This window comes from Camellia sinensis, chromosome 7, assembly GCF_055761805.1.
Source record: "Camellia sinensis isolate YWXY chromosome 7, ASM5576180v1, whole genome shotgun sequence".
In the NCBI taxonomy this organism is placed as follows: domain Eukaryota; kingdom Viridiplantae; phylum Streptophyta; class Magnoliopsida; order Ericales; family Theaceae; genus Camellia; species Camellia sinensis.
In genome coordinates this window covers 50,379,197-50,404,865 of record NC_138967.1, presented here as the reverse complement: position 1 = coordinate 50,404,865, position 25,669 = coordinate 50,379,197, and the positions used below count along the sequence as shown (strand labels likewise).

General features: G+C 36.4%; 2 protein-coding genes across 4 annotated transcripts; both read right to left on the bottom strand.

Annotated features, from left to right (window-relative positions):
• Positions 1–10,303: 10,303 nt before the first annotated feature.
• LOC145795791 (uncharacterized) lies at positions 10,304–14,046 on the bottom strand. The gene is made up of 3 exons (XM_082880695.1): positions 13,936–14,046; positions 13,471–13,608; positions 10,304–11,080 (listed from the first exon to the last, which is right to left on the bottom strand). The coding sequence occupies exons 1-3, from the start codon at positions 14,044–14,046 to the stop codon at positions 10,304–10,306; spliced, it is 1,026 nt and encodes a 341-aa protein (XP_082736821.1).
• Positions 12,045–16,077, bottom strand: LOC114299451 (uncharacterized). 3 transcript variants are annotated; one of them, XM_082877056.1, is made up of 7 exons: positions 15,748–16,073; positions 15,494–15,646; positions 15,251–15,356; positions 14,400–14,497; positions 14,183–14,295; positions 13,471–14,096; positions 12,045–12,142 (listed from the first exon to the last, which is right to left on the bottom strand). In XM_082877056.1, the coding sequence occupies exons 1-4, from the start codon at positions 15,861–15,863 to the stop codon at positions 14,402–14,404; spliced, it is 471 nt and encodes a 156-aa protein (XP_082733182.1). In that variant the 5' UTR covers positions 15,864–16,073; the 3' UTR covers positions 12,045–12,142; positions 13,471–14,096; positions 14,183–14,295; positions 14,400–14,401. The 3 variants fall into 3 exon arrangements, with proteins under 3 accessions (XP_082733182.1, XP_082733180.1, XP_082733181.1); XM_082877054.1 differs by lacking the exon at positions 14,400–14,497 and having other exon boundaries at positions 15,748–16,077; XM_082877055.1 differs by having other exon boundaries at positions 13,471–14,295.
• Positions 16,078–25,669: the final 9,592 nt, after the last annotated feature.

Genomic DNA, 25,669 nt, shown 5'->3' with positions numbered 1-25,669 from the left:
TTCCCAAAATTCACCAAAGTATCCCCAACATGTTAAAATACCAAAACTTAGGACAAAACCTATAAAATGGAGTAGGAAATCCCTACCTCGAAGAGAGTAACCCGAATGGAGAAGATGGAGATGAATGCCCAAATACAAAAGTGCTCCAAATTGCCAAAAGTTCAGATTAAATGGAAGCCCTCGACTCCCTCTATCTTTTTAATAAAGCAACTAGGGTTGAAACACTCTCTAAACAGATCAAACCTAAGAGAGAAGGTGAGTAGGGAGAGAGAGAGGTCGAACCTGGGGTTTTGAATCAAATGAATATGAAAAAGACTGATCAAATCCCGCTGCTGTGTATTTAAACTGGACAGGCTCGCTCGAGCGAAGACTTGGTCGCTCGAGCGACCAGACACAGAGAAACTACGCTCGAGCCAAGGAAGCCTTGCTCGAGCCAACAACTCAAAAGCTCGCTCGAGCGAAAGAAAGCTCGGTCGAGCGAAGAACTCAAACCCTCAGGTCTGAACCCAGACACACGCTCGAGCGAAGGAACTATAGCTCGAGCGAAGGATGAACTAACTCGCTCGAGCGAAGAAAAACTCGATCGAGCCAAGAATGCACAGCTACAGGTCCAAATCAAACACTACCTCTCGCTCGAGCGAACAACTCCTCGCTCGAGCGAAGAACCAAAAACCTGGACAGCAACTCTTGGTTTCTAAACCCAACCAACCTGAAACAAACCTGCCCAACACATCCTATAATTCCAAATGAGAAAATAAGGAATAACAACAACAACCATTATACAATGACAGAATCTACGGAACCTAAGTCCGGATACAATAATCAAATGGAAAAAGACCGGGGTCGCTATAACCTCCCCCCCTTCAAAGAATTTCGTCCCCGAAATTAAGCATAAGTTTTTTTTATAACAGATTTTTTTTAAACAATTCATTAGTAAACATTTTGACCCAAAATTGGTCATTTCATCTCTTTATCAAGAGGCATTTCATACCAAATATATAACACAAAATATATTTCAATCTGTATCATTATTATGCATTATTCCTTTCAATGCTAACAATCCCATATCATATTTAATTACATGATATACATAACACACTAAGCAATGTAATCAATATATGCAATACTATACTAAACTTCTATAATGAAGCAAGTTTCAAGATACACCCCTTTTCCAAAACATACTCAACGTTTTACAACCTAAGACATATGCAAAGCTCTTAGGTTCAACAATATTACAAAATCTAAATATAAGATTACAACTGAATAAATATGTCCGGGTATTTTTCGCGGACTTCCAATTCACGCTCCCAAGTGGCTTCCTCCACTCCATGATGTTTCCACAAAACTTTTACCAAAGGGATGGTCTTGCCTCGCAAAACTTGATCCCGCCTATCCAATACCCGAACCGGTCTCTCCTCATATGAGACATCCACATCAACCACTAAATCGGTCCAATCCAACACATGTGATGGATCCGGCTCATACTTCCGAAGCATACTCACATGAAACACGTCATGTATTCCAGACAACTGCGGCGGCAAAGCTAAACGATAAGCAACCTCGCCAATCCTCTCAAGGATCTCAAACGGACCAATGAATCGAGGGGACAACTTCCCACTCTTCCCAAACCTCATCAAACCCCGTCTAGGTGATATCTTCAGAAAGACATGATCACCCACCTCAAACACCAAAGGTCTCCTCCTACGGTCGACATACGATTTCTGACGACTCTGTGCTGTAACAAGCCTCTTACGGATAAGCTCAACTTTCTCCGTAGTTTCCCTCACCAACTCTGGACCCAACAGAGGTGCATCACCCACCTCGGCCCAACACACAGGAGATCTACACGGTCGGCCATACAAGGCCTCAAATGGTGCCATACCGATACTAGACTGGAAACTGTTGTTGTAGGCAAACTCCACCAACGGCAAGTGCCTCTCCCACGACCCACTAAAGTCTAGAACACAACCCCGAAGCATATCCTCAAGTATCTGAATAGTACGCTCGGACTGTCCGTCAGTCTGAGGATGATAAGCCGTGCTAAAGGTCAACTTAGTGCCTAAGGCACTCTGCAAACTCTGCCACAACCTGGCAGTAAAACGAGGATCTCTATCTGAGACGATCGTCACTGGGACCCCGTGCAATCTCACTATGTCCCGAATATACAAGTCGGCAAGATGATCTACCGAATCTCTCACGCGCATAGAAATAAAGTGCGCCGACTTAGTCAACCGGTCTACAACCACCCAAATAGCATCACTACCCCGCTGAGTCCTCGGAAGACCTACAACGAAGTCCATAGTGACATGCTCCCACTTCCACTCGGCAATAGGCAAGGGTTGCAACAAACCCGCTGGCCTCTGATGTTCGGCCTTCACTTGCTGACAAGTAAGACACTTAGATACGAAAGCTGCCACATCTCTCTTCATACCCCGCCACCAGAACTGACGACCCAAATCCCGATACATCTTAGTGCCTCCCGGATGCACCGCAAGGCGTGAATGATGAAACTCTCGGAGTACCTCCTCTCGGCAAGACTCCGGCACAAACAGACGGTCTCGGTATCTCACACTCAGGTCGGAATACACCGTCAAACCTTTCTCAACCTTTCCACTGGAAATCTTCTCACGGACAGATTCTACCTCAAGGTCACCTCTCTGAGCCTCTAACACTCGAGTCACAAATGTAGGCTGTGCAACAACAGAAAACAAGGCCGCAGCCTCAACGGATTCGCCCATAAGTAAATCAAACTCTCCAAGTGCACCCAACATCTCCCACTCTCGGATGGCTATGCTAGCTATGTCACCAACAGGTTTCCTGCTAAGGGCATCGGCCACCACATTGGCCTTTCCCGGATGATAATGAAACTCAAAGTCATAATCCTCTATGAACTCCATCCACCTCCTCTGCCTCAAGTTTAAGTCTTTCTGTGTAAATAAATACTTCAAACTCTTATGATCCGAGAACACCTCGAATTTCTCACCATAAAGATAATGCCTCCAAATCTTCAAGGCAAAAATCACAGCTGCTAACTCTAGATCATGTGTAGGGTAATTCTGCTCGTGAATTTTCAACTGACGAGAGCCATAGGCAACTACTTTCCCTTCTTGCATTAATACACAACCCAGACCCTCTCGTGAGGCGTCACAATAGACCGTATAACCCAACCCTCTCTCTGGAATAATCAATACTGGAGCGGTAGTCAATCTAACTTTCAACTCCTGAAACGACTTTTCACAAGTCTCACTCCATACAAATTTGACTCCCTTCCGAGTCAGTTTAGTCAACGGTGATGCTAACCTGGAGAAATCTTTCACAAACCGACGGTAATACCCAGCTAACCCCAGAAAACTGCGGATCTCAAATACACTCTTAGGCTGTGCCCAATCCTGCACTGCCTCTACCTTGGATGTATCAACAGACACTCCTTCACCGGATACCACATGGCCTAAGAATTTGACTTCTTTCAGCCAGAACTCACACTTCCCAAACTTGGCATACAGCCTATGGGCTCTAAGTAACTCAAGCACCACCCTCAAATGTGCCTCGTGCTCCTCCTCGGAAGGCGAATAGATAAGGATGTCGTCCACAAAAACGACTACAAACCGATCCAAGAATTCCCGGAAGATCCGGTTCATCAAATCCATAAAAACTGCCGGTGCATTGGTGAGCCCGAATGGCATCACCAAAAACTCATAATGGCCATACCGCGTACGGAATGTCGTCTTCGGAATATCCTCTTCCCTGACCCTCAACTGGTGGTAACCCGATCTCAAGTCTATCTTAGAGAAACAACGGGAACCCTTCAACTGGTCAAACAAATCATCGATACGAGGCATAGGGTACTTATTCTTAACTGTAGCCCGATTCCATTTCCGATAATCTATACAAAGTCTCAAAGCACCACCTTTCTTTTTAACAAAGAGGGCCGGTGCTCCCCACGGTGAAACACTAGGACGTATGAAGCCCTTATCTAGCAACTCCTGGAGTTGGATCTTCAACTCAACTAACTCGGCTGGGGCAAAACGATAAGGTGCCATGGAAATCGACGCCGTGCCGGGCACTAGGTCAATAGAGAACTCAATCTCCCGATGCGGTGGCAAACCAACAAGATCCTCGGGAAAGACATCCGAGTACTCACAAACCACCCTAGGCAACACAATCTGAGTCTCAACATCCTCATTAATCAAAAGGTTAGCTAGTAGCCCACTAAGCTCACTCCTTCCTCGCCGAACATACCCCGGTGGCAACACATCACCAACCCGGTCCCCCAGAAAATGAAAATACTCTCCGCTCACGGTACAACAAGTGACCCTCTGGCGGTAGCAATCAATAACTGCCCGGTATGACGATAACCAGTCCATACCCAAAATAACATCGAAACCCCTCATAGGCATAACTACAAAGGAAAATGGGATTCTATGATAATCAACCTCTATATCACAACCCCTAACGCCTTGTTTCAAAATCAATTCACCCCCAAGAGGTGACACTACACAAATAGGAGATGCTAGCTGTGCTAACTCCAACTCCAAAACAGATGCAAATGCAGCAGACACAAAGGAATGAGATGCACCCGTATCAATCAAAACATTAGCAACCGAGTTGCAAAACAAGAAGGTACCTCTCACAACTGATGGTGCTGGCACAAGATCCTGCGCGGTAACAGCATACACGCGCCCAGACGACCTTTGATCAACCTGCTCAACCCTAGGAGCATAAGATTGCTGCACCGACTGAGACGATGAAGCCCCTTGATTGGCCTTTGAGGCCTGACCCGACTGAGCTGGCTGCTGACCCTGAATCGGCCTCAAACCAGATGCACCAGATGTGCCACCCAACTGCGGGCAATACCTCTTCATATGCCCTGGCTGACCACACTGATAACACGAGAGTGGCTGACCTCTACCCTGACTCTGGCTCTGAGATCGAGCCGAAGAAGATGCTGCTCTCTGAACTCCTCCCCTCTGAGGACAAACTGGAGACTTGTGGCCCAGCTGGCCACACTTGAAACAGGTAATGTCTCCCTGGCTGCCTTTCCCCGAACTAACACTCGGTACAGGAAAAGTCGATCAAGAAAAGCTACCCTGAGACTGCTGGGGATTAAAACCCTTCTGTCTCCTACCATCATTCTGACCATCCTGACTCCTCTTGGAGCCCTTCTGCCCTTCCTCTTCCTCCTGCATCATGATTTCCATGTGGGCTGCAGCATCAACCATACGCCCATACTCCCGAATCATAGTTCCCCCAACTCTCAGCTTGAGGCCACGCCTCAACTTCTTCTCAAACTCAATACAACGGCGTTCCTCAGACGCCACCAACTCAGGTGCAAACCTGGACAGACTAGTAAATGCAGCCTCAAATTCGGCCACTGAAGAACTCGCCTGCTTAAGCTGACAAAACTGGTCTCGCAGCTTCTCCCTGACTGCTGGAGATAAGAACTTCTCCTGGAAAGCATTCACAAAAGCCTCCCATGTACCTCCTATACGCCCCTTAGTAAACTTCCACCACTGACCTGCATCCCCCTTCAACTGGAAAGATGCCAAGGTCACTTTCAATCCCTCGTCTTCGATGCCAAGCATCTCAAACGTCTTCGTTATCTGTTCGAGCCATTCATCTGCCTTAAGTGGCTCTTTAGGATCACCCACAAATTCATCCGGATTGGACCGGAAGAACTCCCTCTTCAGAAAGGAAGGTCCTGCATCCGCAATACCAACCTGAGCTTGATTCTCAGCTCTAAGAATGCCTACTGACTCCCTGAATGCCCCTGCTATCTCTCGGGCTAGAGCGCCCATAGCCTGCTGGCCTACTGGCTCGGCCACATTGGCCTGGCCAATTCCCTCCTGAACTGCCGGAATCTCTTCTGGCACAGGCACCTCCTGCCTACCCGGCCTACCACGCCTACCGCGTCCTCGTCCTGACATCCTAATAAAGGAAACAAAGACATTAGCACATTAATAAATGTGCCGAAGCTAAACACTCACGTCCTAATGCAATGGACAACAATAATTCATTCCACGTAAGCACATAATCACATAAGCACCTACGAATTTCATTCCCGGATAATGATAGTCCCAAAGGGTTACTATAGTTCCGGTTGGAAGCAGCAGTGATCAAGTGCCTTTCCAACAAGACTACTAGAAACTCAAGGGTCCAATCAACATCCTAGAAACTACATTCCATACCCACATAATCACATAAACATGTTATCACATAAGCATATAACATTACACTAAGTCTCTATCAAACGAGACGAACCCAATGTGATACTAATCACTTCCCACGTACCCAAAGTATTCAAACCCGGTACGCTCTGATACCAAGTTGTAACGCCCTAAAAATTAACCCATTATATATATCATTGACATTCATTATTTAAAGAAGATAATCTATTAATTCATTCATCAGAGTATTACAAAAATAAAGCATAACATATATCATCGAATAAAATGCCCTACAGGCTTACATCTTTCCAAGCCAACACTTGGATACCAAAAATATGAGTTCTAACTCAATACAATAAAAGCCCTAGGCTTGAATGTTTACATGTACTTATAATTTAAGACAGTTATCTAAAAGTAGTCTTCTTCAATCCAGAAGCCAAACCCTCCCAAGCTAATTCCTTGGAGGTTGTTTATCACCTGAACCTGAAAATGATGTTCCCATAAAGGGTGAGCCACAGCCCAGTAGAAATATACTAAACCACATATAAGCAATGAATAAAGCAGTAGCATTTAACAGATGGTTAACCAAAATAATCAATTACAACATTTTACAGACTCATGACATTATTGCCAAAGATACGTTTTACTTTCCAGTTTTATCAACATGGCTCAGAACCTGGCCAAACTTATAACAGTGAAATCACCTATATCATATTTACAATCTTCCAATATTAACAACAAATGAGACTCAAGCTCAAATCAAACACTTCATACTTCCAGGTTGATACACATTTTAGTGTTGTATCAATAAAACACTTCTATAAATAAGCACACATAAAAGTGATGCTAATGGAGTCCATCCCCTATCTCCTCCCAAACAAAAATCCGGTTTAGAGGTCCATCCCCTATCTTCCCCTAAACCGTGGAGTACATCCCCTATCTCCTCCCACACACAAAACAATGTATGCAAATGCAATGCTCAATCATTACACGTATTTTCTGTATCAATGCCATAGTCAAAACTAATGACTTAACCAATGTGATTAGTTTCAGTTATTCCTAATCCACATGCAATATCTACAACAATCACGACTATCCTCCACCGATAGCCCAAAACAGTTATTTCTAAACTGAAAATAACTATGTCAACAATTCCATAGACAAATGATACCAATTTTCCAATTACGCCATTTAATCAATGAATTCCATGAATTTAACCCTCTTTTCCCAATTCCATGAATTACTTATACAAATAAATTCAATAATACAACTAGGGTTTTTCCCAAAATTCACCAAAGTATCCCCAACATGTTAAAATACCAAAACTTAGGACAAAACCTATAAAATGGAGTAGGAAATCCCTACCTCGAAGAGAGTAACCCGAATGGAGAAGATGGAGATGAATGCCCAAATACAAAAGTGCTCCAAATTGCCAAAAGTTCAGATTAAATGGAAGCCCTCGACTCCCTCTATCTTTTTAATAAAGCAACTAGGGTTGAAACACTCTCTAAACAGATCAAACCTAAGAGAGAAGGTGAGTAGGGAGAGAGAGAGGTCGAACCTGGGGTTTTGAATCAAATGAATATGAAAAAGACTGATCAAATCCCGCTGCTGTGTATTTAAACTGGACAGGCTCGCTCGAGCGAAGACTTGGTCGCTCGAGCGACCAGACACAGAGAAACTACGCTCGAGCCAAGGAAGCCTTGCTCGAGCCAACAACTCAAAAGCTCGCTCGAGCGAAAGAAAGCTCGGTCGAGCGAAGAACTCAAACCCTCAGGTCTGAACCCAGACACACGCTCGAGCGAAGGAACTATAGCTCGAGCGAAGGATGAACTAACTCGCTCGAGCGAAGAAAAGCTCGCTCGAGCCAAGAATGCACAGCTACAGGTCCAAATCAAACACTACCTCTCGCTCGAGCGAACAACTCCTCGCTCGAGCGAAGAACCAAAAACCTGGACAGCAACTCTTGGTTTCTAAACCCAACCAACCTGAAACAAACCTGCCCAACACATCCTATAATTCCAAATGATAAAATAAGGAATAACAACAACAACCATTATACAATGATAGAATCTACGGAACCTAAGTCCGGATACAATAATCAAATGGAAAAAGACCGGGGTCGCTATACTTTCAAACACCCAATTTTCCTTCACACTTTCCCAAAATCTCATAATGGCATTTTAGTTTATTCCCAATACATTCATATCTATACATGCATGCCTTTAATAAAAGGGAGATAACAAATCATAAACATGTATATAATCAACAAATGAGGCAACTCGGCCCTCCAAAACAGTAACCATCGCAATCCATGATATACTCAGATACACTGAAGTACATTCCCTAACTTCTCCCAAACAAAGATACTTAGATAATCTGTTAAAGTATATGAACACATATGGAGTACATCCCCTATCTCCTCTCAAACAAAGATACATAAATAATGTGTTAAAGTATATGAACACATATGAAGTACATCCCTTATCTCCTCCCAAACGAAGATACATAAATAATGTGTTAAAGTATATGAACACATATGTGTGGAGTACATCCCTTATCTCCTCACACACACTGGAGTACATCCCCTATCTCCTCCCAAACAAAGATACATAAACAATGAGTTAAGCACTTCATCACATACAATGTTCAATCAACACCGGTGTAATGCAAACACAACAATTCAATACAACATTGTCATCCTCCACCGATGACCAAGGACAAAACCTCTAGATGCATGTATTCAGTACACCTATTAGAAGACTCAACTATCATGAGATCTTAAACCCAACAACAACGCTATTACGATAGGTAAAGGTAAAACCCCAAATGTGGGTATTCAACACTCAATGACAAAACAGTTCAATTTCCATATTCATTTTCCCGAGACTCACATAAAGTTAACATTTCATTTTCCATTTTCAAGATCAACTTTCATAAACTTTTCAAGTCAACATGTTACACCACTTATTCCCAAAAACACTTTTCCCATTCACAAAACCAATTCCATTCTTTTTATTTTACAAAACCAATTCCATGGATAATAAAGCCATAATCCAACTCGGTTCAATACATTCATTTCAAAATAACCCCAAAGCTATAGTTAATCCCTTAAGCATTAACACCTTCACCCAACTCATATTAACAATAGAGGCTTATAAATATTAATCAACTACCCTCCATTTTAATTTACCAAATCAAAACATAATTTAGGGCTTTTTGTTCTTTCCACAATAACATGCTAATTTACACTCCAATTAGCCCAAAGAACTATCAATGATAAAGTAATCTTTCTCAAACAACCAACCCTAGGTTCCTTCACATGGTTTTCAAAGAAATTCAACATGATATGGTTTTCATGTAATACAAAACTACCACATGTCTATCTATAGACAGAGTATTGAAAAAGAATAAGGAGAATCCCTACCTCAAATGGAGAACCCAAGAGGAAGAAGAGCCAAACTCGGAAGTGCTCCAATCCCAAAGTTTTTCGGATCAAAACGAAGCCCTCAACAAGCTTCACACTTTTTACAAAGGCCCAAGGATAGAAGATCACTCCTACTAGATCAAACCCTAGAGAGAAGTTGGAGCTTTAGAGTGAGGTGCTCTCCAATGGAGGTTTTGAAAAGTAAGAGAGAGAAAGAAAGTGTGAAAAGTGATTTAAAATCACCCAGCTGCCATCTGATATATGACTAGTCCGCTCGAGCGCAAAAAGGCCCACTCGAGCGTGACCCGCTCAAGCGTGAAAAACAAACCTGCAATACTTTTGCAGACGCACAAAATGCTGAAAGGGTGCAAACTCCGCTCGAGCGCTAAGGGATCCGCTTGAGCGGAGAACTAAAAATCTGGGCAACAAGAATTGGGACAAAAGCTCAACCAACCTATTCGAAACACGCCCAACACAACCTAAATCTCAAATACCAAGAGTAAAGGATGGAAATGAGAAGAAGACAACAACACATCCGCGGAACCGAGTCCGGAATACAATAAACAATGAAGGGAAAACCGGGATCGCTATAACCTTCTTCCAACTTTCTTAAGAATATAGTTCAAGGTTTCAAATAATCTTACTTAAAAGTTTTTCCATGGGCTCAACAACCTTTATTACAGAAGTAAGCAAGAATGGAAAACATTGTTTATGTCAAAGTGAGTAGAAGCAACACAATAGCTCCGAGAAACAAGATGATTGTCCATGGGCTTTTGAAATAATTACGCCTTAACATCGCAGTCCATATGTTCCGACGTTGTTTACCATACCCGCTTACATTGTTAAATACTTGAGAGTAATAAAAATTGTCACGAGGTGCAACGGCACAAGTAGAAATCTTGTTAAGAATCGACACAACCGCTTCATCACTACCTAGCATGTTTTTGAGAATTCCATAGCGACAAAGCAAGGAGACATCCTGTGATGAGTTAATGAGGCAACACAGGAAAGTTACATAATCACTGATATATTTGAGGCCAATGTCCTCCTCGAGATAATGTTGCTCGTATGCAATTAGATTTCTAAAAACACTTTTTGTCTTCTCATGTATGACGAATCTCGGGACTTCTAATACCCCATTTTTAAATTTTACATTATAAAAGAATGTATCATGCTTAGATTTCTTGAACTTGATCCCAACTTCATGTAGCTCTGTGGCACAATATATGTGTTCCCATATCTTATTCTTGTCTCCAATGACACTTGTTAAAGGTATTGATTTTGAGAGCCAAAAAGATGTAATTTGGTGTGCCAGACCAATAAAATGTTTCACACCACAAGCTAAAATTCCATTATAAGCATATAAAGTCTTTTCAAAACCTGGCGATGCATTATATGAAAAATATTTACCGACAAAACAATAGTATCGAATGGCTAAATCAGTGATATTGTCATGAGGGTCGAGAACTTTGGTCATATCGAACAACTGCACAAGAACGAAGAATGGAAGTTGATTTTCAAATAACAATAAGTCGCGCAATATACTTGGAAGTATCCAATCAATTTTGAAGAGCGGGTCATTTCTATCTCTCATACTTGTTATGGTAAATTTGCGAAACAACTCAACAAGAAAGCAGCTGTCAAGAAGCATCATTTTCACACTACTACAAATATAGATAAAGATCACACTTTTTTGGTGTGATGTATGTTTTTTAATCACACCTTTTAAGTTTTATTAAAGTGTGGTCTTTAGGAGTGTGATTAAAAATGGTCATTTTTAATCACACTTTTTAAGTGTCATTAAAAAATATTTTCATCACATCTTTTAAGTGTGATTAATAATATTTAGATCACACATTTTAAGTGTGATTAAAAACATTTAGATCACACCTTTTAAGTGTGGTTAAAAACATTTAGATCACACCTTTTAAGTGTGATTAAAAACATTTAGATCACACCTTTTAAGTGTGATTAAAAACATTTAGATCACACCTTTTAAATGTGATTAAAAACTTTAGTTCACACCTTTTAAGTGTGATTAAAAACTTTAGATCACACCTTTTAAGTGTGATTAAAAACTTTAGATCACACCTTTTAAGTGTGATTAAAAACATTTAGATCACACTTTTTAAGTGTGATTAAAAACTTTAGTTCATACCTTTTAAGTGTGATTAAAAATATTTAGATCACACCTTTTAAGTGTGATTAAAAACTTTAGATCACACTTTTTAAGTGTGATTAATAACTAATAAAACCTGTGATAAAAAAAAAATTGACATATTTAAAGAATAATCAATATTAGTTTTGCACGCGCATTTGAATAATGTAATACACATACTATATTTTGAGTCACAACCATATATTGAATGAAATAATATCATATATTTCATAAATGAAAGTTAAATGTTTAAAAGTATATACAAAGAAATTAATTAAAAAAAAATTAACTGTGATTACATACATTAAAAAATAAAAAATAAAAAACTTGAAAAAAGTAAGTTCTTGAATTCTTTGACCATATTTTGCATCTCTCCAAGAAATTTCTGACCTGAAAAATAAAAAAACAAATTAATTTAAAAACCGCCAGAAGCATATGAATAAACTTACTAATTAATTTATAAACTTACATTTAGATCACACCAAAAATAATGTAATTTATCCAGTTGTTAAACTGCCCCAATCCTTTCCCCACAGCACCAAAAATAACATAATTATTTTGATTCTCCACACAAATAGTATAAAGCTACAAAAGATATTGATACCCTTGTAGAAGCCAAAATAAATCATCAAGGCATGAATGATTTCAAACTTTCTTAAGCTAAAATAATTTAATAATAAAACAAAAAAGTGATCTAAAACTCAAGATATGCACTTGTAGAAAATGACAATATTATTTGAGAAACAAGACATTTAATAAAAGATTAGATACTAAGCACGACACAACAAAGAGAGTAGGGGTAATATGTATACATCCACTCACTTATAGATCAATATATTGTGCTAGTCTAAAACAATACAGTCTAACACCATTCAAGTTTTTTCGGTGTCACTTATAGATCCACTCACTTCTCTCAAATTATTTCCCAGCAAAATACACATTAAACTCCCCTTGCTATTTTTTTGCTTCTTCAGAATCTTTGCTAATTGAATCTAGGTGTGAAATGATATACATAAAACTATGACAAACTCTAGTTCTATCAAACCTTATGAACAAAGTTTCCTTATATATGCCTAAAACACAAAATTATGAAACACCAAACATAAGCAAAATTAAAGCAATTATAGCAATTATAGTCCATTTCATTCCATATTACACCAAACATAAGCAAAATTATGAAAATCAGATTCCAAAGTAGCAAAACCAAACAATACCAAACAATGTCATTGAAATCTCAAGTTCATTTTATTTGATACAAGACACCAAAAACACTAGTCGAAATTGTAAAATGAAGATCTCTCTTTTATGACCAAACTTGTGGAACAAAAGTGAAAAATAAACAAATAACATAACAGAGCAAAATTAAAGCAATTATAGCAATTATAGTCCATTTCTAAACCTTTTTTTCTCCTATTTTGTCAATTTTTATTTTGGACCTTTTTAATAAAATATTGAATTCCTTTAAACAGATTCAGATTAATAAAATATTAATAAAATATAAAAATGTTGGGAACTTCTTTCTTAAGTACAGCGTTGGAATAGGACTTTTGAAAGAATAGAAAAGTTGTTATTCAATTTTTCAAACCAACACTTTATTTAAACTCTGTTTTATTCCATGAAAAAGCCAACTTCAGTTCAGCAAATGAGTGACAACTGAACCATGTTAATGGCAGGGCAAGTTTCTATATCATAGATTCATATTGAAATAATTGACATACCGAGATAAGATAAACAGCACCACAAGCAAGAAGCATATAGCTTGCTATGTTTTGGAGAAGAATGAACTCATTCCGTTCCCCAGAGTCCTCAGGGTAAGTTCTTGTCATCACTGCAACACTGAAAGTAACAATAGTGACCTATGATTCACAAACAGAACTAAAATTTCACTAAAATGTCCGATTGTTTCATTGAAAGTTTCCATCAATGATTAAATAGTTTCGTGATAATTCAGTTCTTTTTTCTTTTTCCTTTTCTTGGTAGTGATAATTCAGCTCACATATAGCTTCTTAGAGCATCTCCAGCAAGGCTAGTTAAAATAGCTATTTAAAACTTCACTTTACTATTTTAGCTTGTCATTTTTTTAATATGCACTCCAACAAGGCTATCTACTTTAGCTATCTTCTATTAAAACATTCTTATACTTTCACTACCTTCTTTCCAATCTAAAAAAAAAAAAAACTAACTTCTTTTGCAGTACTGGAAATAGGAGCAAACCATATATTCACAATTGAAAAAATTAAGAATAAAGCAGCTGGAAATAGGATGCTCATCACCACTTCATTCATCAATTCCATGGCTGAATCAACACACCCTCAATTTCTTGTGTTCCATTGCTTTTGCAGTGCTGCTCATCACCACCACCATCACCACCATTAGTCCAATTAATGATATGATTAAAACATTATAGATGGGGAATTAAGTTAAATTTACCTTTCTAAAAGCTGCACCTTTTGCTTAGGTTTTGTCCCATGGATAACTTGAAAGGAGGAGCTAACAATCTCTTCTATGTGAGCTGATTGCAGAAGCCTCAAATCTCTCCTCACCTAACATCACATGAATATGATAAACTAAGATTAAAAAGACAATTACATGCATTACATATATTTATGTACCTATTTGCACATATTTGCTTATAGGGAATAACAACCTTTAGAAGGTACTCAAAATATGAGCATCGTCGGTGCTGATTCTTGTTTTTGTATACAATTCTATCAACAATTTCAATCTCTGAACCCATATATTCACCTGTTCAGGAATATATTGCACCAATGTGACCATACACAAAGCTAATTTCCTTTAAAGAAAAGAAAAAGAAAAACAACAACATATATTGATGTCAACTGAAATTGGAATAGGTTCTAGTATGAGATCAGTTCATCTAAATATGAACTATAACACTATTTTTTCTCTTTTTTTCCCTTTTCTTCTAATGTTCTAGCAACAAACTATATATATATATATGAATTTGAGTGTATTTGGGTTCTGCTCTAATGAATGCCAAACAGGGATCTTGAGCAGTGCCTCTCAAGACTCACTGGTTGTTCCTCTTTTTTTATACTAACAAATTCTTTGATTCTTGAATTCATGGATTCTATCAAATTCTCTATAAAATCTCACTCAGTTCTGTTTTTTTTGTTTTATAATTTCCTAGATGCATTTATGTTTTTCTTATAGAAGTCCATATATTTGATTCACGACATCTTATCAAAAGTGAATAGACAAGAGAAATCAAATAGAATCTTGTGTGTGATACAACTTAAGCAACCAAAACATACATAGGTTACCATAAATCTATCCTTCGGTGTGTTCAAATGTCTAAATAAGCCAATGTACCATTTTTTTCATTTCTATAATTGTACCTAACTAGCGTATGCCCGTACCTGAAGGCACGGTGTAAATAATGTTAGAATTATAATGTAATTACAATTTGACGACATAATTAAAAATAATAGACAGCAGCAAGCAATCAACATAATTATGTTGAGGTGTGCTAGATACCATTGCAGTGTTGTTATATTGCATATTGAATCCATATCCCTGGGGTGGACCAGTTTTGCCAACCCGAAACTGGTACAGAAGATGGATAAGTTGCAGCGAATAGATTCTGCATATAAAATATAATTCATTGTAAGATACTTATCAAAAAAGAACAATAAATTGTAAGATGTGGAAAACCATGAACAAAACCAAAAGGAACACAAAAAGTAAGAGGATGAAGCAAATATGTAACTCCATCATCACCTCTGGAAGTTCTGTTCTCCTACTTGGTTTAACTTCCATGGAAGAGGATTGTGAAGTGACATCTGGGGCAGGTTTTGAAAAAGCCTGAGATATTTGTGCAGATGGTATACTCGAAGGACCTTGTGGATTTGAGGCAATAGACAAATTCCATGGCTGCAAAAATAGCATAGTGTATTAGGTAAAATTTAAAACTACTGCAATAACCATAGCGGAGTTGTATAACTGGATGAAAGAAGATAAGCCATGAAGCACACCTGATTGTTTGAAGATCCACTAACTGGTGGAGTGAATGCCTGAGCAGTAGGCTGACTACCAGTAGCAGGAAATAAAGAAGGTTAATGAGGAAGCATGCTGGGCCACTGCCCTCCATCAGCGACTTTGACAAAATAATTTGCACCGTTTGATGGCAATCCCGATGAAAATGTTGTCGATTTGTTTGCTGTTGCAGCTACTGGAGCACCAACCCCAAGGGGGGCATGGATACATGCCCAACAGGTGCTACCACTGGAGTATTAACAGGGGGAAAATTTGTCAAGTTGTCTACCGGCATAGCTGCTGAAGCATTATCACCAAAGAGTGAAATAGACATATCTAAGAGGATCGTTCATTACCCTCAAGAGTTCAATGTTTACTGGGTTGACCCCTGCCAACGCCTGGCGTGAAAACTCGTTGTCACGCAGCCATGCAAATCTATCCCCTGCAAAACCGATAAATAATTAGATGCAAAGTGTTTCCGCAATTAAAACTCAAATTATCCTTTAATTAGAAGTGGTCTGAAACATGGGTGTGAAATCATACTGTAACCAAATAGGAAAAAACCCAAAAAATGTATGTATTCAAACCCAAATCACACCGATTTGACGATTCACCATGTGCATCTTAAAACTACAAAAAGAGTATAACATTTAGTATACTATATATATTGGTCAGCAACGAAACGGGAATAACATATATATGTCCTCTAAATCATCATAATAAATGCTATTCATCTAGAAGTGCACGTGTATAAAGAATTTGAGGATAAGATTCGCCGAAAACAAAAAATAACCAAATTAATAGTTAGTAACATTACTAAATGCATTTAAGGTTAGCAACCAGTATATAAATGTATATACAAATTCAGACGGTTTACTTTTCAGAGACAATTTAATCCACAGATGAGTGAAATCAACATCAATGATTCAATAGTAAGAAAAACATACCAGGAAAAGAAGAAAATACTTGTAGTTCAATGCCCCCACACAATTGACAACCCACACACAATGATGGTCCATTTTCAGCACACACCTCCCACCTGAAAATAATATACAGAAAAAAAGAGAGTAATATATCTGATTTATTTTCTCTGAAACAATTGGAAAAGAAAACAGTCTCAAGAAGAATTGGGTATACGAACTCACAAATAGAACAATGATGGCACCGAGGTGGTTTCGGCTGGTTGCACTTCCGACAATAACGGATCCTTGGATTCACTGGGTTTGCTGACATACCACCCAATTCTGCCTCAGTCAATGGATCGGTCTCACCTCTCTCCTTATCCGACACAGGCCTCCAATTAGGTGGCACACTGCCCGGATCGGTAAAGACAACAGCAAAGTAACTCCACAATAGCATTACTAACTGCACAATTATTATGATTACATGACTCTTTAGCTACCGTTTGCATATAAATATATCAGCTGCCACTTTTTGGTTTTTGGAAATAAAAGTCAAAACTGCATAACCCTGTTCTTGTCCGGGTCTCAATTAATTCAAGAAAAATACAGAAATCAATATATCCCAAACTCTTAATGACATTATAGAGCTAATATATTACTAAAATTGTCAAAGACCTTCAATCAAGTAATTAATACATAATGAAAGACAGTGATATTTTCATATGACTGATGATGAGTGAAAATTGAGAGATAAGTTCCTTCAATCAATCCAATTGTAATTAATAATTTCTAAACATAAAAAATAATAAAACAAACCCATTTCCCTATCCCCATTCCCTGTCACAAAAATCTCTATAGCCCTCTTTGTTTTGTGCTTCTTAAACACAACAGGCTAACACTACTTTAATTAGTTTCAACAACTTAGAAAAAAAAAATCAAAATAAAAAAAAAGAAAAAGTTATTGGAGCCAAAAATTCAATTATGTGTGACCCAATTCATTGGGCCTGATCTATATTTTTCAACCCAAAAGTTAATAATCAAGAAGCAAAACTTAAATATACCTCTCTCCTAATTTTTAAATAATAATTTTTTTTCTTAACATATGTAAATTATTTTTGTCGCATAGATTATAAACAGAAAGTGCATAAAAAGTTACAACAACCTTATAAAGCACACCAAAGAGGACAATAAGTGTGAACCGTATGACACTTTAGAAAGCCTCAGGTGATCAATGTGAACGCGTAGTCATAAAGCAAAGGCTCAAGTGATTTAAGCACATACTTTTGAAAAATTATGAAGGAGTAAGAATTTTTAGACAAAAAAGCTCAAGCAGGTTTGCGTACCCAAAAGTAAAAAAAAAAGGGGGGGGGGGAAAGAATTTTAATTTGAATACACACTTTTTTGTGGAATTACAAGAGGGTGGAGTATAACTAAAAGAGAGGTTGATGGTAAGTTTAAAATAGTGAGAATAACTATTCATACAATGCAAAGAGAAGTGGCAACTTTAAAAGAAAATCATTTAAATGGAAAAGAAATTATTGGACAATGTTAAATTAAAGTGAGTGGTGCATTACACTGTTCTATGAAGGTAGACTCATATTCCAAAATCTGCTATTCAAAAAATATGGAAAAAAAAGAGACCTATGAAACCTGAAAGGCAATGCCAGATAAACAGATTTCCAAATGGGAGTGAGATCAAAATCATTTTACCATCAATTTCACAATTAAACAATTGATGTTGTCTCCATAGTTCAAAAGTAAATGGAAGTAGCATTTTTCTTCTAATATAACAAGCTATCTTCACACAACAGTCTCATTCCATGGTGACAAATCAACAAATAAGGAAGAGTAATGGCAGATTGTTTTAATTAGGTTAGTCTTTTGTGATCAATTTAAGGAAGAGTATAACAATGTATATATTAATTTTAATGCCCTTCCTAGTAGCTACATTCATGTTCAAAAGTATATATTAATTTTAATTAGGTTAGTCTTTTGTGATCAATTTCTTTGTGTATCCTTGCTAATTGTCAAAACCCAACAATGTATATTATTAGAGACTTGAATGTAAACTTTATTTATTAAGAAGGTGACAACAGTTTCGCTTGATTAAAACAATAGGTGATCATTGAGAAGAGATTTTATATGTTTAGATCTTATATATACTAATTCAAAGGGAGTACAAACTATATTTACTCACCCCAAAAGAAGGGGAAAAAAAAATTTTGTCAAGCACACAAACTCTATACTAACAACCCAGGTGGACTTTGACTTTATGTAATTGTTTATGATGAAACTCTCTAGTGGAAATTGATGAGGTACTTAAGAGCAATGCTATATAAATAAACAAAATTTACAAGTTTATTTTACAAACTGATGTGAAAAGTTATCAAGTTATAATTTAATCACTAGAATTACAATGGGTTTGTTTGGTGCAGCTCATCAAAATTGCTTATATATATATATATATTATTCTGGGAGTCTGAGCCACACTGTTTGGTGCATTTTTACTTACATCTTATTAAACATAAGTAGTTTAAATAATTGGAAAAAAATTGATTAGTTGGAAGATTGGTGCTTTTGATTTCTATTTTCTAATTATTAACTTTTAATTTATAATAAGTTACACCAAATACTAGACAATCATATTACTCCAACAATACATATAAACCTAAAAACTAACACAAATAATCAACAAGTCCCATTTTACACACAACAGTTTTATTTTGCATGCTATATAAGTTTGTAAAAAAATTAATATCTACCAAAGTTTTAGTTAATTACTGTTCTCTCTCCATGACCAAGTTTTAGTTAATATCTACCAAGTTGTTCTCTCTCCAGTAACATCATAGAACGGACATTTTTGTTCTATTGATACCAACAACCATGACCCGTCCTATCCAATATTCAAACAACTAATTTATCTTCCCTTCCGAACATTTTCTTGGCAAACAAATTGGAAACATAATATTTTATTTATCAGAACCGCATGTAGAAGGATACCCAGTTCACATCAGCTCAGAAGATCAAAAATCGCTGTTTAAAAACGATTCAAGAAGTCCATAAAAAAAGAAAGCCCCATTTTGGCTATTTTCACCGACTATACTTGGTTCAGATTCAAATTTTAACAACTAAAGGAAAAATCAATGGCATCAAAATTTAGAGAAAAACCATAAAGATTGAAGTTTGTGGAACAAAAAATGTTAAATAGAAAACAGTTTAAGTATAAATCCATTAAACGCATATAAAATTGTCAGAGTTTTCAGTTATATGAATTAAAACCCTAAGAACAACATAGAATTAATTTAAAACCCTAAGAACAACATAGAATTAATAGCAAATTAATTAAAGATGAACAATAACTTAGTTAGTTCAATTATAGGATTGTGATGCACCAGAACATGAGATTTTACGATAAACATCGTAAATTAAGTGGATCAGAAAACTGAAAATTGAGAGAGAGAGAGAGAGAGAGAGAGAGAGAGAGAGACGTACCCATTTGTGAGAGTTTAAGAAGGCCGTGGATTTGGTAGCTGAAGAAGGAAGGGGCGGATGAGAAACGTATGGGTTCGGCGAGAACCACTGTTCCTTTAGCCACGAAGCTGTAGATCAAAGACTGTTGCCCCATCTCTCTCACACTCAAAACCCTAAAACCTAGAGAGACAAATGGGTAGAGAGAAACGGAAGGAGAGATTGGGGATTTTGGGTTTTTCGGGGGGGATTTTGGTTGAAGAGTTTGGGGTTGGGGGGGGAGGGCGGGCGGGAGAACCCGATTGGGGATTTTGGTTGAACAGATTGGCGATTTTGGGGGGAGGGGGAGGGGGGAGCGGGAATGGAAACCGGGCGGGAATGAAAAGGGGGGTGGAAATTTTTTTGGATTTTTTTTTTTATTTTCATTACAAATAAATATTTAAATAATAAAATGATTTTTTTTTTTTTTTTTTGCAACAGAGGATATCATTGTTAAAAAAAATTATTTTTTATTAAAATATTTTTTTTATAGTTAATGAATTTTTATTTTTATATTTTCATTTAGTAAAGTTGCAAATTTATTTGTTTCATATTTATTTTAATGAATAAATTTTTTTTTTTTTTTTTATTTGGTAGAAGTAGGGATAATATTTTCCATTCAAATAAAATTAATTTTTTGTGGTCAATGTGGCATTTGCAGTGATAGTAGTGGTAATAATGGAATGGCATTTGCAGTAGTGGTGAATGTGGTAGAGAAGATGGGTGGTGAGAGAGAGATGAGTGAGAGACAGATAGAGAAGAGAGATAGAGAGAGAGAAAGAGAGACAGACAGATAGACAGAGACAAAGTGATGAGTGAGAGAGAGACAAAGTAGTCGCTAAAAGTGCATTTTCTTGTAGTGGAGAACTCGGTAAATAGAGAAGAGATGAGGGAGAGAGTGAGCAAGGTGAACACAATGGGAGAGAGAGACAAGCAGACAGACAGACACATAGAAAGAAAGAGAGAGAGAGAAGAGCGAAAGATAGACAAACAGACATAGAGAGAGAAAGAGAAAGAGAGAAGAGTGATAAGTGAGAGAGAGACAAAGAGAGAAAGAGATATAGGGAGACAGAGAGAGAAACAGATAGAGAGAGACATATAGAAAAATAAGAGAAACAATAGATGAGCGAGAGATAGACAGAGTGAGAGAGAAAGAGAGCGAAAAAAGATTATCGAGAAAAAGACATAGGAAAAAAAAGAAACAAAGAGAGAAGAAAGATGAGCGAGAGAGACGGATAGAGAGATAGAGAGAAGAGAGATAGAGAGATGAGAGAGATAAAGAGAAGAGAGATGAGCGAGAGACAAAGAGAGAGAGAGAGAAAGAGAAAGAGACAAAGACAAAGACTGGCAGACAGAGAAGAGTGATGAGTGAAAGAGAGAAGAGAGGTAATATTTTGTGGTAGAGAAGAGGAACCGACAGTAGTGGTGAAGGTGGTGGATAAGAGATGATGGTGGTGGTGGTGGTGGTGGTGGTGATGACAAAGGAGATTAGTGGTAAAGTTGTGGTAGTAGTAGAGTAAATGGAGTAGTAGGGGTGAAAGAGAGGTAAAGGTAGTAGTAGTAGTGGTAGTGGTAGTAGTGAAGTGGTGGCGATGGTAGTATTAATGGTAGTCGTAGAGGTGAAATGGCGACCGTAGTAGTAGTGGTGGTAGTGAAATGGCGTTTGCAATAGTGGTGAAGGTGGTAGAGGAGATGAGTGGTGAGAGAGAAAGATAAGTGAGAGGCACACACACACACACAGAGAGAGAGAGAGAGAGAGAGAGAGAGAGAGAGAGAAAATAGATGAAAGAAGAGATAGATGAATGAAAGACACAGAGAGAGAGAGAGACAAATAGACAGACAGAGAGAGGAGAGTGATAAATGAGAGAGAGAAAGAAAATAGGGAGAAAAAAGATGAAAAAATTGGTGAAAAGATATAGACAAATAGAGAGATAGAAAGAGAAAAAAAAAAGAGCGAAAAGAGATAAACGAGAGAAAGACAGAAAGAGATGAGCGAGAGAGAAAAAAAATAGAGAGAGAAGAGAGACAGAGAGAGAAGATAGATGAAAGAGATAGAGAGAAGAGAGATGGACGAGAGACACAGAGAAAAAGAGAGATAGACAGACAGAGAAGAGTGATGAGTAAGAGAGAGAAAGAGAAGAGAGACAAAGACACAGAGAGAAAAAGAGAGACGAACAGACAGAGAAGAGTGATGAGTGAGAGAGAGACAAAGAAGAGAGACAGAGACACATAGAGAAATTGAGAGATAGACAGACAGAGAAGAGTGATGAGTAAGAGAGGAAAAGAGAAGAGTGACAGAGACAGAGAGATAGGAAGATGAAAAAATGGGTGAAAAGAGAAATATTCAAAAGAGTAAGACGACGTCGTTTATAGTGGATCGATAAATCGAGAAGGAGCTCGATAAATAGACAAGATGGGAGTAAGAGAGTGAGCAAGGTAAACATAGTGAGAGAGAAATAGACAAATATACAAGTAGAGAGAGAGAGAGAAGAGTGACGAGTGTGAGAGAGACAAGGAGAGAGAGATAGACAGAAAAAGAGATAGAGAGAGAAAGAGAGAGAGAGAGAGAGAGAGAGAGAGAGATAGAGGAAAAGATAGAAAAAGAGAGAGAAACAACAGATGAGCGAGAGATAGACAAAAAGAGAGATAAATAGAGCGGAAAGAGATGAGCGAGAGAGAGACACCAAAAAAGAGAAAGACAGAGAGAGAAGAGAAATGGACGAGAAAGATAGAAAGATAAGAGAGAGAGAAAATAAATGAGAGAGATAGAGAGAAGAAAGATGAGCGAGAGAGACAGAGAGAGAAAACAGATGAGAGAGATAAAGAGAAGAGAGATAGGCGAGAGACACAGAGAGAAAATGAGAGAGAGAAACAGACAGACAGAGAAAGAAGAGTGATGAGTGAAAGAGATAAAGAGAAGAGAGAGAGATAGAGACAGAGAGACATGAAGATGAAAAAATGAATGAAAAGAGAAATGTTATATCAAAAGAGTAAGAAGACATTGTTTTTTTAAATTTTTTTTTGCGATAGAAAAAAGTACTAGAATTTATTCAAACCATTTTGTGACTGTATATATATAAAGCTGTCTCAAAACAACAATCACTATGCTAGGTTAGAGTTTTCCAAAAACTCTTTTGAGAAAATTATACTTTCTTGTGTTTCCGTGTTATATTGTTTTTACTGATTTTTTTTAATATTTTAAGTTTTTTTTTTTAATTTTTAGACACACCTAACATAAATACACCTAAAAATTTTAAAAATTGTAAAAAAAATCTTTTAAAAATTCACTAAATACCAAAAATATAATAATTCAATACATTTTTTTTTGTATTTTTATGTATTTATTAATTTTTAAAAATATTTTTTCATAAATTTTTTTTTAGATACATCTAAGGTGCATCTAAAAAAAAATTCAAAATTTTAAAAATATTCACTAAAAATTAACAAAAAACACGAAAGTCACTTTTTTGCGACGGCATAATATGCTGTCTCAAAAAAGCAGAGTATTTGCGACGGCACCAAATGCCGTCTCAAAAAAGCAAAGCATTTGCGACGGCACAAATTTGCCGTCTCAAAAAAGTAGAGTATTTGCGACGGCAGAAAATACCGTCGCAAATGCTCTTATTTTTTGAGACGGCAAATTGTGCCGTCGCAAATGCTCTGCTTTTTTGAGACGGTAAATGGTGCCGTCGCAAATACTCTGTTTTTTTGAGACGGCATTTTCTGCCGTCGCAAAATAGTCCCGTCTCATATACCCACTTTTCTTGTAGTGATAGCCTAAGAATTTTTTGATAAGTAATTTCTTATGTTGGTAACTTATTTAATTATTTGTTAATTTTATGACATTTTTACCATCTGAAGCCTGTTTGGTTAACCATTTCGTTTTCAGTTTTCAATTTATCTTTACAAAAATTTTAAAATTTCTCATAAAAATTTATTTGATAATTTTTTTAATCTATAAATGGTTGTCTCAGTTTATAAATTTGAGAAAAAAACATAAATTCAAAAAATAAGTTTATGTTGGTTTTTAAACAGAAATTTAAAAATTTTACTAACAAATTTTTTTTCAATTAATTTTTTTTCTAATTAATTTTTTTTCAATAAATTTTTTTCCAACTAATACTAACCGACGGGACAATTGGTAATGCTACTTTAAACGTTAGGAAGGGAATTGTAATTTCTAAAATGTAAGGGGTGTCAATATAATTTACCCAGTAAGGGCAAAATTAGCATTTAAAAAAAATTAAATTGCTAAGGGGGAATCTGTAATTAAACTTTAAACTTCAGGGAGGGAGATGTAATTTTCAAAACGTGAAGGGGGAACTGTAATAAACATAAACCTTAGGGGGTGTCAGTGTAATTTACCCTATATATATATATATATAATCGCACTTAATTAGAAAGTGACATGAAAAATAAATATTATCACACTCAATCAGATTAAGTGTGATTAAAAATTTGGGAATTGTATATTTTATATAAAAATCAATTTAAAATATTTTATACAATCACACTTATTTAAAAAGTGTGATTAAAAAGTAGTAATGTATATATAATCACATTTTAACTATCTTAAAAAATATATAAATAATCACACTTATTTAAAAAGTGTGATTAAAAAGTAATAGTGTATATATATAATCACACTTTAATTAGAATGTGTGATTAAAAAATATATATAAATAATCACACTTTAATTAGAATGTGTGATTAAAATATATATATATATAACCACACTTATTTAAAAAGTGTGATTAAAAAGTAGTAGTGTATATATAATCACACTTTAATTAGAATGTGTGATTAAAAAATATATATATAACCACACTTATTTAAAAAGTGTGATTAAAAAGTAGTAGTGTATATATAATCACACTTTAATTAGAAAGTGTGATTAAAAAATATATATAAATAATCACACTTTAATTAGAATGTGTGATTAAAAAATATATATATAACTACACTTATTTAAAAAGTGTGATTAAAAAGTAGTAGTGTATATATAATCACATTTTAATTAGAAAGTGTGATTAAAAATATATAAATAATCACACTTATCACACTTTAATTAGAAAGTGTGATTAAAAAATATATAAATAATCACACTTTAATTAGAATGTGTGATTAAAAAAAATATATATAATTACACTTATTTAAAAAGTGTGATTAAAAAGTAATAGTGTATATATAATCACACTTTAATTAGAAGGTGTGATTAAAAAATATATAAATAATCACACTTTAATTAGAATGTGTGATTAAAAAATATATATATAATCACACTTGTTTAAAAAGTGTGATTAAAAAGTAGTAGTGTATATATAATCACACTTTAATTAGAAGGTGTGATTAAAAAATATATAAATAATCACACTTTAATTAGAATGTGTGATTAAAAAATATATATATAATCACACTTGTTTAAAAAGTGTGATTAAAAAGTAGTAGTGTATATATAATCACACTTTAATTAGAAGGTGTGATTAAAAAATATATAAATAATCACACTTTA

Excerpts from the sequence above, each read along its gene's own strand:
- LOC145795791 (XM_082880695.1), bottom strand. The coding sequence starts at position 14,046 with ATGGAATTGATGAATGAAGTGGTGATGAGCATCCTATTTCCAGCTGCT. Across the intron at positions 13,609-13,935 it reads TTTCCAGTACTGCAAAAGAA|GTCACTATTGTTACTTTCAG; the intron begins GTTAGTTTTTTT and ends TGTGAATCATAG. Across the intron at positions 11,081-13,470 it reads GTGCTGTTTATCTTATCTCG|TTGTTCGATATGACCAAAGT; the intron begins GTATGTCAATTA and ends GTTCTTGTGCAG.
- LOC114299451 (XM_082877054.1), bottom strand. The coding sequence starts at position 15,863 with ATGGAGGGCAGTGGCCCAGCATGCTTCCTCATTAACCTTCTTTATTTC. Across the intron at positions 14,296-15,250 it reads AATATAACAACACTGCAATG|GTGAGGAGAGATTTGAGGCT; the intron begins GTATCTAGCACA and ends ATGTGATGTTAG. Across the intron at positions 14,097-14,182 it reads AAGGTGCAGCTTTTAGAAAG|CACTGCAAAAGCAATGGAAC; the intron begins GTAAATTTAACT and ends GGTGATGAGCAG.